Source organism: Lipophrys pholis, assembly GCF_963383615.2.
Source record: "Lipophrys pholis genome assembly, chromosome: 8".
Lineage (NCBI taxonomy): Eukaryota > Metazoa > Chordata > Actinopteri > Blenniiformes > Blenniidae > Lipophrys > Lipophrys pholis.
The window spans coordinates 15,976,117-15,989,609 of NC_137630.1; the positions used below are offsets into that span (position 1 = coordinate 15,976,117).

A 13,493-nucleotide genomic window follows, 5' to 3' on the forward strand; every position below is an offset into this window, starting at 1 on the left:
CGGCTTCTTGATGAGAAAGAAGTCTTCAAATAATGATAAACGGGAAGTGACGTTTTGATTTCTCTCTATTCATGACTTGTAAACCACATGGCTTTGTTGAGGTTGTTTTTTTGTTTAGTTTTTTTTATTTTTTGTGGGGGGGGGGTGAGGGGGGGGGGGGTTACCTGAGGGTGTGGCTGCTGGCGGTGAGACTGTGGTGGGCGTGTCCACACTCATCCTCCTCTTCGCTTCCATCACTGGATTCTCAAACTGGGTCTTCTGGTTGATGTGGCTGCACAGAGGAGAGAGAAACATGAAGTGAGCAAGAACTGTAACCAGCTGATGATTTGAATGTGCATATCAAAGGAGTTTTTATGCCGGTATGACACGATCGCATTTTATCTTGTGCCGAGTTCCCGATGTCGGTTAATCACACACAGGGTGCCAGTTAATGTTTGTGTTTTCTTACACATCTGTGTTCTTCCCAGTCAACACAGTGTCGATGCGGTTCTTTTCCTGTCATGCAAACCTGCGATTTGACTACGCCAGCTGCGTGTGACAGACTCAATGCCGGATGGACAGCGTGCCACACAAACTGGGGGCCGTTTTAATACAGTGTGTGAACCACAGACCCAAACCTGTCTGTGTCAGAGGTGGTACATGTGTTGACAAGGTGAAAGTGTGACTAAATATGACAGATATCATGAGACTGAGTAAGTGCTTGTCATTATGATAGTGGGGAAAATATATTTGGTACATTATATTCCCAGGATCAAAAGATTTAATAAACTTCTAAACGACTCAAATGTGCCCCTTTTCTATATGTACACATGCAGAGTAGGTCGTTTTTGCCTAAATTATTATTTTTTTAAATAAACAGCAATGCTGTCCCACTGTGGCTCAGTGATGACATCTATCAATGTTGGTGGTCCTGATGTTCAAGTTTCCTTTGGTGAGATATTGGACCCCACATTTCTCCAAATGGATGTATTTTCTGCTTTAATCGACCAGAAAATGTGATCGATCTACATGTACGTCACAATATGCTGAATCCTTATGACACAACAACTGTACTTCATGTCTTTATTAATGTATCCATGAAATCATGCGATGTGCTGTTAGAAGAAAGTAAGTGATTCCTTGAATTGAATAAGTAGTTGAATAATTAAACCATAATAACTTTACCTAAGGGCTTCTGGTAGCTGCTGATCAAACCTGGACTCGGGAGAAACTTGGACCAGTGATCAAGTGAAATAATTTTTTTAGATGAAATTACAGTATCATTGATTTTTTTTTGCTTGAAAAATGTATTGGTATATGAATGAAGGTTATTACCCTGCAGATCGTACCCTGCATTCACCCACAATCTGCTCCAGCTCTCTACATAACTGACTTTTGAAAACTAATATAAAAGATTTATTAATAAATGAAAGGCAGATCATCATTGTTAAAGATAATATTTATCAATAATTACTTATTGGAAACTTACTTCATTTAATAACGTCAACCTATTACGATTACTTTTTAGGCATTCGAAATGTTTTACTAGGTTTACATTTTGCAATTGGCTTTGTTTTGTAATTTGTCTTATGCTTGATGTGGCACTATTTAGAAGAAAATGAACTGCAGAATGAAAAGAAAAATCAAAGTCGCACCTGTGTGCTGAAATATGAGAAAAATGTCCCTACATGGTTAGGTGGTACCAGAGAGAGTTAGCTCATCTGCATAATGAGCTTTAACGGTTGTAAATCCCGGTCATGGCAGCACCTTGGGAAGACAAAACGCATTGATGCTGCACGGTGAATCAGCCACACACAGAGACACTGATGTATATGTGCGTGTCAGTGTGTGTGTGTGTGTGTGTGTGTGTGTGTGTGTGTGTGTGTGTGCGTGCGTGCGTGCGTGCGTGTGTGTGTGTGTGCGCATTTAACAAAAAGCACTCTGCACTCTGGCTGTGTATGACTCATGCACAGAGATACCCTCCCCATTAAGTCGGAAGAGATAAACATTCCCCATTCTTTCATTTCCACTCTTTCATTTCCTCTTTTGCAGCGTCTCACTTTCCCCTCCCCGATTGCCACACCTCAAGTTTTGTGCAAATAATGAGACTTTGTGTCACGTCGTCGTATTCAGTCGTTCATTCTCGATACATTTTTCTCCGGGGAAAAAAAATTAAAAATGAAAGAGACAGAAGAGAGGCAGCCTCTCAATGACCCTCTTGCATAAACAGGCGCAATGATTCTTTCCCCCCCCACACCCCCGCCTCCAGGTCTCTCCGTCTTTGTCCACAGTAATGGGACTAAAATGACACATTGTGCTCTTGTTTACACTCTTGATCAGAAAGGAATCTCACCCTTGTTTTTCCCCCCAGGGACCCCTAAACATTCATTGTCTGTGGTCTTCACTGTATTTTCTCTTTCACATGTAACCCACTACTGATGCTCGACTCACATAATTGCTCTCTGCAGGACTGTGGGAAACTACTGTGGGGACAAAAGCATAATATACCGCGGTCACAAGCTGGAGAGGCCCCCTGAGAACCGGGGCCACATTTAATATTCCTGTCCTTTTGGGATTCTGCTGAACCATTTTAGGATGCAGAACATGTGTACATTTAACCCCCAAAATTTAAGTCCTCTGAAAAAAGTTATTTAGCGAAACAAAGATACACATTGAAATCCCGATTGAATCTTCTGGATCATCCCTTCAGCAAACTGTGAGCGTGCCATTTCCCCAACATCGACCACTAATTACAGCCTTCGAGAGAAGTTCACTCACTCCACATAGTAGGTGCCGTACTGGGGATCCTCAATCTTCTCCCAGCCGTAGGGCAACTCTAGAGGGAGGAACAGACAGCAAAAAGGAGACAGAAATCACTTAGGATACTGCTGAGGAACTACACGGACAATTGGACACATGCAATGAGGTGCGGTGCTTTGACTGACGGCTTCACACAGCACGCTTAGCTACACCCGCAGAACATGAGGCCTGCCTTTATTTGTCACCATGTGTTTAGGAGCTGGTGCACACTTAGGAGAAGGAAGAGCGAGAGGTAGGAATTGCTGAGAGTCCTAATGCATCTTCCTGGGAAAAAAATAACAAGAGGCTTTTTTTTTTTTTTTTCCCCCAACGGGATGAGTGTGTGTGCAACATCTTGAGTTTTTACTGCTCTGTGACAAACACATGCAGCGCAGAGGAGATCTTTACGCAAGAGGGGCCATAGAAAATTGCCTTTTGAGCGATGCTGCTCTGATGAGCTCCCTGCATGTGTCCACAAAGCCATTAGGAGAAGAGGGGCAGGCTGGAGTCTGGGGGGTTTGTGCTGTGTCACAGGCATGACTGTGACCGGCACCACTCAGCTGTTCAATCGCCGTCTGTTTGCCAGCACCCCCTTCAGAGAGGCAGGCGGGGGGAAGCACTGCTCTTTACAGCAGGGAGTTGAAAAAAAAAAAGAAATTGCTAGTAGAAAAGGAGGTTATATGTGTGAGGCTGAGGGATCCAAGTGTCAGTCCAAATGTCACAACCACACAGTTATCTGCAGATAGTGTCTCACCTCCTTCCTCACATTTCTCAGGAGGCTTGGCTTTCTTGGCAAGACGGGGGTCCAGCCAAGTCGTGGTCTTACTGTTGTGACTGAAATCCAAAAAGGAGACAGGGCTTTAGGCACAGAAGACATTTATTTATTTAAAAAAAAAAAAAAAAAAAAAGTGAAACTTTGTGTGTTAGTACAGGAAGCTCTTGGGAGTCACTTCACTCATTTTCTCATGTCTCGGAAACAAACACAGAACCATAAAAACAGGATTGTGCCGACCGTGTAATCTTTAGGGATCAAATGGCTTATTAAAGACAGTTTTGTTAACGTTTAACAGAGCTCAGGGGACACTTTGATGTTCGAGGAGGGAAAAAAGGAGACAGAAAGAGAGGGAATGGGACACATTGGAGGAGGACCACAAAGAGAAAAGAATGAGCAGTTGCAGAGATCCTAAAGAGCCGAACTGAAAGAGCAGGTCAGGGGGTGTTGAGCTCCATTTAGCCTGTTGTTTCTCTTACAGGCAGAATGAGCTATTGATTTAGCTGCACGCAGCAGAACCTGGCTCCCTCAGCAGCTCAGCATTGACTGCTTGCCACTCTAACAGGCCAGGTAAACAATGCAGGCCTGCTGCTTTTAGTACCAGCCAACGAACCTGACATCAAACAAGACGGGAAATAAAAGGGAAGGAAAAAAAACCCCAACAAAACTCTAATTGACACCAACACAACTGTCATGGCTGAGCGTACACATGCTTTCTATGTCCAGCACCTGGCTCGATACAGTGCCGAGGAATGCGCTGCTGGACGGAGAGCAGAGAGGAGCCGCTGCCAGAACTTTCAACACATTTGGCTTACCGTGGCGGGGGAAAAAACATGGAGTGAGTACAAGGAGTGAGATTAGCACAACGCTGATGTAATGGGAGTGTAATGTGACTAAAATAACGGCGGGGAAGTCGCAGTAAAAAGGCTACTTACTCAATGAAATAGACCATGCCGGTTTCTGTGTAGGCCATCTCCCAGTTTTTAGGCAGGGGCTCCTGACTTTCATCCTGTGTGTTCCACACACGTAGGTCCATGGCCCCGGCTGATTGGTTGTAGCTGGGCACCGTCTTCCTCCACTCTGCCTTGTCCTTGTGCTCTGTGGCCCGGCATGGAGAGAAAGATAAGGGCATAGAGACAGAAATAGGGATAGGTTGGGTGTAAGGGTATGGGAGATGGTAGAAGGAGAAGGAGACAGGAGGTGAGATTGTGGCGCCATTGGAGCTCCTCTGGGCTCCTTGCATTTCTCCCTGTTCCTCCCAGCTGCTGCTGCTGCCGCCGCTCGAGCTGCTCTTCCTCTGTATACTGGGTGGACGGTTACATCCAAACGAGAGCAAGGGGTAGTGAGAGAGCGAGAGAGACGGGGAGAGTACACAGAAAGAGGACGGAAGCGCAGCAATTGCCATAGGATTTGCATGTCAGGAGCAATGTACTGGGAACTGCCTCCCAGGCAAGGACAGAGCTGACCAATGCTTCAGCCCAGCCAGGAGCGCCGCATCACAGCTCTATTAGTATCACACTGCTGCACTGTGTGTGTGTGTGTGTGTGTGTGTGTGTGTGTGTGTGTGTGTGTGTCTGTGTGTGTGTGCGCATTTGTCTAATCTTAATGTGTTTGCATCTTCCGGTCTGCATGAGGCTCTTATCTGCAGGTTTTCATCTGAGTTTTTTGTGACCCATCACAGCATCGAACGCGCACCCCTGTTTAGCTGGAGTAATTGAACGGTAGCAACAGAAAGTGACAGATGTTGACTGGAAGAAGTCAAAAGCCTTTTCGGGTAAAAGTGGCGCCTCTTTGTTTTGATGGAAACAGATTTCTGTGCTAGTAAAGTCCATAGAAATCATTATATATAGACACTATTTCGTAGTTACAGACACCTTTTGTGCCTGGAGGTAAATGTATACTAAATTATATCAAATGTGGGCATGTAAGTCCAATCTAACAAACATATGAGAATGCCCCCCAAAAAAATAGAAAATGATGCAAAAAAAGTAAAGAAATATGAGTGATGCTTTTTCCTTTTGGTGGATCGCCTCATCACTTTAGACTTCCAAAGCATCTGATAGAAGTACGATAAACTGAAATTGCATTGAGACAAATCATGAGCTTGACAATTTGGATTGACATTCATCTACAAAGTGTGTTTTTTTTGGCTTGGTGCCCCATTGCCATCCAGAGATAACGTCGCTCTCTGCCAATTTTTTACTTCTTTACTTTTAGATGGATAATTCATTCCAAGCAGTCTATTGATACTGCAGATGAGTTGCTGCTGTTCATCCCTGAGCAAGGCCTTTCACCCTCAACTGCTCTTATATGCTGCAATGCACCCAAATAGTATGTAATCAGCCAACGGAGGGGCACTTTCTGTGGACTTCAGTCCCAAAACATGGGTGAATAGAAGAGGTCCTAGTACAAATCAATTTAAAGACACACAAAAAAAAGGTTTAAACGCACAAACATGTAGTATGCAACAAGGTATAGTAGCCTATAAAGTCAGAACATCACAATGCAGAAGCTGCAAGATCAGTCCAAAAACCACAACTGAAGTGCGCGAGCTGTTATAGAAGATTGGACTGTTGAAGAATTGTTTTTGTTGATGGACTGATAAAATGTTTTGACAACAAGTTTAACAAGAACACACTTGGGAACATCATTTATGAAGTACAGGATGACACATTACACATTTATCTGGTTCACTTCTCAAACAATCTTGTTAAACTTTCCCGTCAAAACATTCTGTCATACGCCGGCGTCGCCGGTGAAAACAAACTCTCGGCATCCGGGTTCACTGAAACAGCCCTCTGTTTGTGCTGTTGCTTTCTCATTACTCTTGTAGCTTTTTGCATTGTGCTAAACCTTTTTGGCCACTGCACAATTGGCGGCAGGTGCCTTCCAGATGTTGGCCTATCTGTTGTCATATCATATGCTGTCATTGGCACTTTACTTTAACAAAGTTGGAAATGATCGAAACCGAACATAAGATGCAGCTGTCAGTCAAGAACTTCAGCTTGACACTGAAGGAAGCCGATATTAAATACAGATCACACTGATGAATCGGGGTATTTTGGCCATATAAGCATTGCGATCCCACTTCAGCCCAGGCTGTGCTACATGCCGATGCCAGTCACTGAAGGAATGACAGATAATAGGACTGAAGAAAGAGACTTGCAGCAGCTGCAAGAGCCAGAAGCTGCCACTTAGTTCAGCTAGTTCAGTTCAAAGTGGGTGGATTGCATCACAAATTACATTTTCCTTATCCGAATACTTATTAGATAACATGTTAGCACACAATTCTGAGTTATTTTATAGGGTTTCATAATGACGCAGTAGTTTGAGATGGCTAATTACGTTCAAAATGAGGACCATTCAATATCAGCTGTTTCTTCCTCACAGATTTATGTGGAGGAATGAAACCAGGACAAAGTGTATCTTTCTCACTGAAGGATTGCATCTATTGATCTCAGACCCGGTTTCGTTATAGCTCGACGTTGCAGGGCTGTGATTTAGCGCTGACCTTGCATGCTGAACAGCTAATCTTGAGGATGTTTGTTTGGAGACAAGAGTGATAAGGAAGAACGAAAAAAGGTCCCGCTGCTTTGCATTTAGAGAATAATATAATGAACTGCTTTGGGGAAAAACAAACCAAAAAAAACATGAAGGAAAGAAAACAAATGCAGCGGTATAAATAGGAGACAAGCGCTAGAGAGTAGTTGAGGACAGCTATAAGCCAGCGACAGGTAAAAACTGTGGAAGGAATAAGAATTGGAAGACGGGGGAGCCTCTCACCTGCCAGACCGTTGACCATCGGAGGCCTCTCTTCTTCCTCCTCCTCCTCTGGTGCGGCGCTGTCTTTTCTATCCATTTTACTGACTGACGTTGTGCGTTTTCGTTGCACCTCAGAGTCAAATTCCTCATCAAATAGAACCTGGTCCACTAAGTCTGGCTGGACTGGGCTGGGCTCTGCAGGGGGCTTCGGGGTACCGTAGTAGTTGCCTGCAAAAAATAACAGGAGGCATTTTTTTGGGGGGGGGGGGGGAAATTATGCGCGTAATTCAATACACAGAAGAGTGGGACATTTCTGGAAAACCATGGTTTTTAGTGAAATACAGTTCTTCAGGCGTGATTAGTACAATCCACAAAGACAGTCATACAAAGAAAATGTTGGAAAGAAATACCAGTCTCTCATGGTATTGTATTGGATCACAGAATGAAACAAAAAAAAAAACACAAAAGCACTTTGTTGATACTGGATCAGGAAGGATTCACGTCGCCTGAGAGAAGATGCTGGTGTGTCATGTTTACAAGTCTTCAAAGACCACAAATCACATCTGGGATAACCATAGTGTTGGGAACAAAGTGAGATTTCAACTTTGAAGCTCATGTACCCGTCTTTCTGAGACTAGGTTTTACTGATTTAAAAAAATGTTGCCACGGCGTTTCTATTTGTCTAAGAGACACAGAAATGTTAACACACACTTTTCACTGTCGTGTTCAAAATATATTAACCCAAGTCCCAAACCAGAACCAAGGGAAGAGCGAGAGATACATTTTATAGGCTGGCTCACAAGATTCATTTATTGGCATTTAAAGCAATTCATCTATATTTGACACAGAATACATGAACTATGGACACCCCTTGAGTTGTGGTCCCCAAAATGTCGTCCCAAACACTTTTACCCACCAAGATGTTGGAACATTTGCCTGAGGATTTATGGCCAAAAGTCCTAAAACTGCTTGAATGTGCTTCAGTTTGTCTTTTAATAAAAAACAGAAAAGGCACATGTATTCAAACAAACTGTTCATTGTTATTTTATAATTTAATTATGACTCACCCCCTTTCTTTTGTCAATATTAAATTCTTTTATAGCGTTTTTTTTTTTAATCGTTAGCAATATTCCACTTCTTTTAAACAGTAATCCTGACTTGTTCAGTTTCATCAAATCCACATCCGATATCTGTGAAGCACTTTAAACTGTGGTAATCAAGACGAAAGTTGCAATAAAGTATTAGTTAAATAAAACAATATAATTTAACGAGGGTTCTGTTGTCTTAAAGGTTTGTGCATCTTCCCGCTGGGTCCCATCATTACCAACAGAACTGACTCATATTCCCATAAATCTGATCTAGCAAGAAGTTGTAAACAAAGGGATGATCCCTCGCAGCCCAGATTAAGATTGATTTTGCTTTCCTTATTCATTAAATGAAATTTGCATATTAATGAACATATGCATGCAGATATGCAAATTTATAGCCACAACTAATTTCCAACTTCAATCCCCTAGCAGGCCAGTGGTAGCGACATAAAACAACAAACTACAATACAACAATAACAATCACAGCAGGGGGAGAGTAATGCGGTAAATAAAAAAAATAAACTTTAAAAAAAGGAAATATTGTTAATTTCTGACCTGGGAAAGTACCACAGTCATCAGGTTCCAAGCTGGTAATGTGCTACACCACAAAATTTAATAACGTGCATTCATGAGACTGCGCAATGGCCACATGTTGGCGTTACTGTACATGGTCTTGGTTCACTGAGTTCTGCTTGGTGAGGTTCATAATGCTCTATTGCATTATTTTGACAAATACAGACATGTGTGTGGCAATAATATTGCACCAAGTTTGCAAACATGCTTAAAGGATTATGCAATCTATTTCAATTGTTTTTTTTTTTGGGGGGGGGGGGGGGGGGGGGGGGGGGGTGTTTTCACATGTCAATGAACAAATGACAAGACCTCAGATTAAAACCAAAATCCTGCACTGCTTTATCGTCATATTTATCGCCGGAGTTGCAGGGAACCGTGACGACGGCATTTACACCAAGGTAGGCTTTCAGGAACTTGATTGCCCCTTTAAGTCTATCAGTTTGCCTTTGCTGTCATGTTGATGCCTGAGGCAGCAAACAATCTCACTCCAGCGAGCGAGTCTTTGTCTTTTCTCAACCACAGGAGAGAAGTGACCCACTTTACTGCACACCGCCTTCCCTCTCCATGCAGGAGAATAAAGGCATAATGGGAAATGAAAAACAGAAGAGGTGAGAAAACAGTTGGGGCGATATGGTACAAATTGATTCCTTGGTTGTTGTCTGTCTGTATGAAACCGTAGCCCTCACGTGTTTTGTGGGATCGCAGGGTGGTTAAGCCTGAGCTGTGTCTGACGAGCTGAACGCTGTATTGTAACAGTTAAATGGCACATCGGGGAGTGGACTGATACCGTGACAAAGGGGTCTGCTGGGAATAAGAAAGAAGGAGAAAGAGAGACGGGGGAACTTTGTAGTGACGTGGAGAGGAATTGTAGCAAATGAGAAACACCGTTTCTCACTTTGATTAATTCACCCAAATTCAAGCCCAAATCATATCAAATGATACTTTTCTTATCTAACGAGACAAGACACAAGAGTTAAATACAAAACTGACAACATAATGGAAATAACTGACAACTTGTCAAGACGGCTGGACACTGATTCTATTAGGCTTGAGGACTCTGTGTTTGAAAGAAAACAACAAAAAAAAAAAAAAATCACATATAGTCATGTTAAGAATACATAGAATCTGACTAAGGTAATTGCATTTCCGCGCATTCTAATTCACGAGGTATTAATACCAGGGCCATTAAGTCCTTCATGTCATTAATAAGCAGATTACTGGCAGAATTGCAAATGGATGGAGTTAGATTAGTCATTTGCTTTTGTTCACCACACAATTCCTGTAAATCGCAGAGACGCACACAGTGTCTGTTAAGTATCCATTAGCACAAAGCTGGAAGACAGCGGCCGACAATACGGAATAACCGTGACATTGTGTTGCTGTTATAATGCACTGATAAGAAAAGTCGCTATGTACCTCTTGTCTAGCGTGGATTTAAAAAAAAAAAAATCAAACCCTCAAATATGAAATCCATGTTGAAATGTTTTATAGGTCTTTGGGTAAAGTTGATTATACCCTTTATGGTTCGGGCCGACTGGCTTTCATTGATTTTATAGCTGTAGAATAAAAAAAAACAAAAACATGCAATGAGTGACCTCTTCTGCTCTCTTATAAAATAGTTAAGCAGTTATTTAACATTAGTGTGCATTTTTGACAGTACTAAGAAGATCATGGGAGAAGTGTGTGACACTCAGAAATCTAGCCAATGAATGGATGGCCGTACTGGGAAGTCCTGTGGGGAAACGCAATGACTTGTATTTTGGCAAAACGCTATATTTTTCTCTGGTTTCTCTGATGTCCATGTATACAATATTTGTCCAGGCAGGAGCCACCTCAAAGCGAATGAATCTGCTCATGGACTTGGTGATTTGTCTTGGAAGATATTACACTCCTTATCCAAGTGGTTTCATCACTTCATAACTATTGACTAGCCAGCCTAGTCGACTAAAAGGTTTTTACCCAATGAGCTCCACTGGTAATCTTAAATTCTTAACCTTAATGGGTTTTTTTTTTGTCTCATCATCTATTCAAACCACTTTGAAGCACTCTGAATTGAATGAATCTGCATTAAAAGGACCCATGCAGACAGTCTGATTGATTGAATAATGGATTGATCTTCTAAATATTCTAAACAAAGACCCAATCTTCTTTGATGTCATAACGGTATATGGTATATTTGATCATATCAAAAGATGCCGACCAGTTCAAGCAATGCTAATTAAATTTCATCAGCGGAAACACTAATGAATAAATAACACGGGCAGCAGGACAGGGTGAAATCAAACAGGTGGACATTTCTAATTCTGATGGGAAAAGAATAAACATTCAAGATAAAACCAGTCGCTAAAGAACAGATTAAACGGAGAGCACAAAGATGTTGTATTCGTCATCACTTTTTGTCATCTATAATAATTACTAACATTACCAATGCTACTTGGGTTGTCAAAGTACTTTGTGAGGTTTATTTTTTTATTTTTCAGTACAAGAAGCAGCAAATGGTGTGATACACTGGGCGCCTTGTCTGTTGTGCAGTATTTAGAGGCACATTTGATATTGTGAGTGATCTAGTTGTTTTTTTTTAATCCACAGTAACATGATTAATGTAAAGTGTCAACCTTTGACCTCTCAATCTGAGCAGCTGACAGACCTCCAGTCCCAAAACCTTAAATCTCTTAAACATTTGCACCTGTGCTTTGTGGGAATTTTGTCAATTTGATCTTCCTGAAACAAGTGAACAATGCAATTTTAGAACAAAGCCTCCTACCATCATGCTATCCAGCAGCTTCCCTTGATTGTATATGAACCAACATTGCTATGAGCATTGTGGCGAGGTGCAATGTGAAATACAGCAAAACATCAGTGTCATATTTGCAGGATCATTTCTTGGGGGGGGGGGGCAAGGTGGAGCTGTGGATAATACTGTCAAGGCGCTGTAACAAAACTTGAGTTGAGACAAGGACTTTTCTGTGGAGTCTGTATATTTTACTTGTGCTTGCGTGGGTTTTCTCAGGGTACTCCGGCTTCCTCCTACGATCCAAACGTAGGTTAATAACTCTGAACGTGTGTGTGGGTGATTGGACTGTATGTTTCTTTATGTTTGCCATACAGTGATCCTGTGACCTGTCCCTGACCTTCGCCCACTGTTGGCTATTGGAAAAGCTCCAAGCTTGGTGACCCTAAAACCTAGATATCGCAAGTATTAAAGACGGGAGGATGGAGCCACGGAAAGAGTTGTTTTTCCCTTAGGACACATCATATTTCTGACCTTGGGATTTAACAATTCAAATCACCCACACACAAACAATTCAGCTTCATAACAAGACCAGCAGTGTTGGGGAATGTGACTGACAGGCTTGGAGGCCTAGTGAGGATTGTGTCACCACATTGAGGTGATATACATTAAAAACTGCATTGACCTTTGAGGCTTATTAAGCCGGTAGTTTTTGAATCATCCGATTCCATCAAAATGGTCATCAATATCTGCTGCCCCTTCATCGTGTACCAGAGGTGGTACAAGACATTGTTTTGAGAGGAATGATACCTTCAGGACAGTGGTGTTATTTTAAGGCTTGTGTTTAGTGGGCGGACAGTGTACTGTACAGTGAAGGCATTTTCATTTTAACAGTGGATTAACACTTACTTGGCATTGTCGGTGAACAACATTGACTCATGCTCTACATGTACGGCTGCCAGTGAGAAGTGATTGCACATCAGGGAAAGATCGGTCTGAACTTGCTTCAGCCCGGAGAGCCCCCCAAACTGAAACATGCGCTATTAGTGGTTTATTGGTGGGAAAGAATGTGTATATATGGTGACGTGTAGATGTCATGCCATCTGTTTTAGCCTGCAGCTGCCGGCAGATCTCATCTCCAGCGTGTGAGACTCTGAAGAAAGCAGACTTAACCTCTCTGAATCGTGCTTATCCGTGAAGAAAACTCTCATTAAAAGCCGTGAGTGCTAAAGTTCTCCAACAAGGAATGCTTGCCAATAATTTTGCTGTGATGTTTTCCATCACAGAAAGGAAACATGATACAGCTCCCGCGGCTCATGCTTCAGTTCGGTCATCAACAGATCCCAACCAGATCCCTTCCCTCTTTCTCCACCTTCACTGTGTTTATTCATCTGCCCCTTTGAGGCAGTCAGGCACAGTCACAGACCCTCATTAACACACAACGCTGGGCCTCCACTCTCTTAGGGAGTGCCCGGTCTGCCAGGACCTCATCACTGCCTGCCAGTGCCCCAGGCGGGTGAAGCCCATCTTGTGCTCCAGCCTTGGCACCGGGCTCAGGCCCTGTTTGGCATGACTGCTCACATTCACAAGCCAACCTTGTCCAACCTGCATTCCTCTGCTGTCTGTCCTTGTGTGTGAGTACGTGTGTGTGTGTGTGTGTGTGTGTGTGTGTGTGTGTGTGTGTACACAGTTTAAAAACCCACCGTTAACCTGCCTCTTTTACATTAACTTCCTTTTTTTTTTAATTTTAATTTCCTCAGCATGTTCCATGATATGCAATGTAAATCGA

At 42.5% G+C, this 13,493-nt stretch overlaps 1 protein-coding gene across 1 annotated transcript in view; it reads right to left on the reverse strand.

Annotated features, from left to right (window-relative positions):
* The window catches only part of magi3a (membrane associated guanylate kinase, WW and PDZ domain containing 3a), a 122,507-nt gene that overhangs the window by 22,726 nt on the left and 86,288 nt on the right, over positions 1-13,493 (reverse strand). The window contains exons 4-8 of the mRNA XM_080469128.1: positions 7,334-7,540; positions 4,486-4,648; positions 3,533-3,612; positions 2,758-2,815; positions 165-271 (exon numbers count right to left, since the gene is read on the reverse strand). Coding sequence (XP_080325254.1) covers positions 165-271; positions 2,758-2,815; positions 3,533-3,612; positions 4,486-4,648; positions 7,334-7,540 — 615 coding nt within the window. The remainder of the gene's footprint in view (positions 1-164; positions 272-2,757; positions 2,816-3,532; positions 3,613-4,485; positions 4,649-7,333; positions 7,541-13,493) is intronic.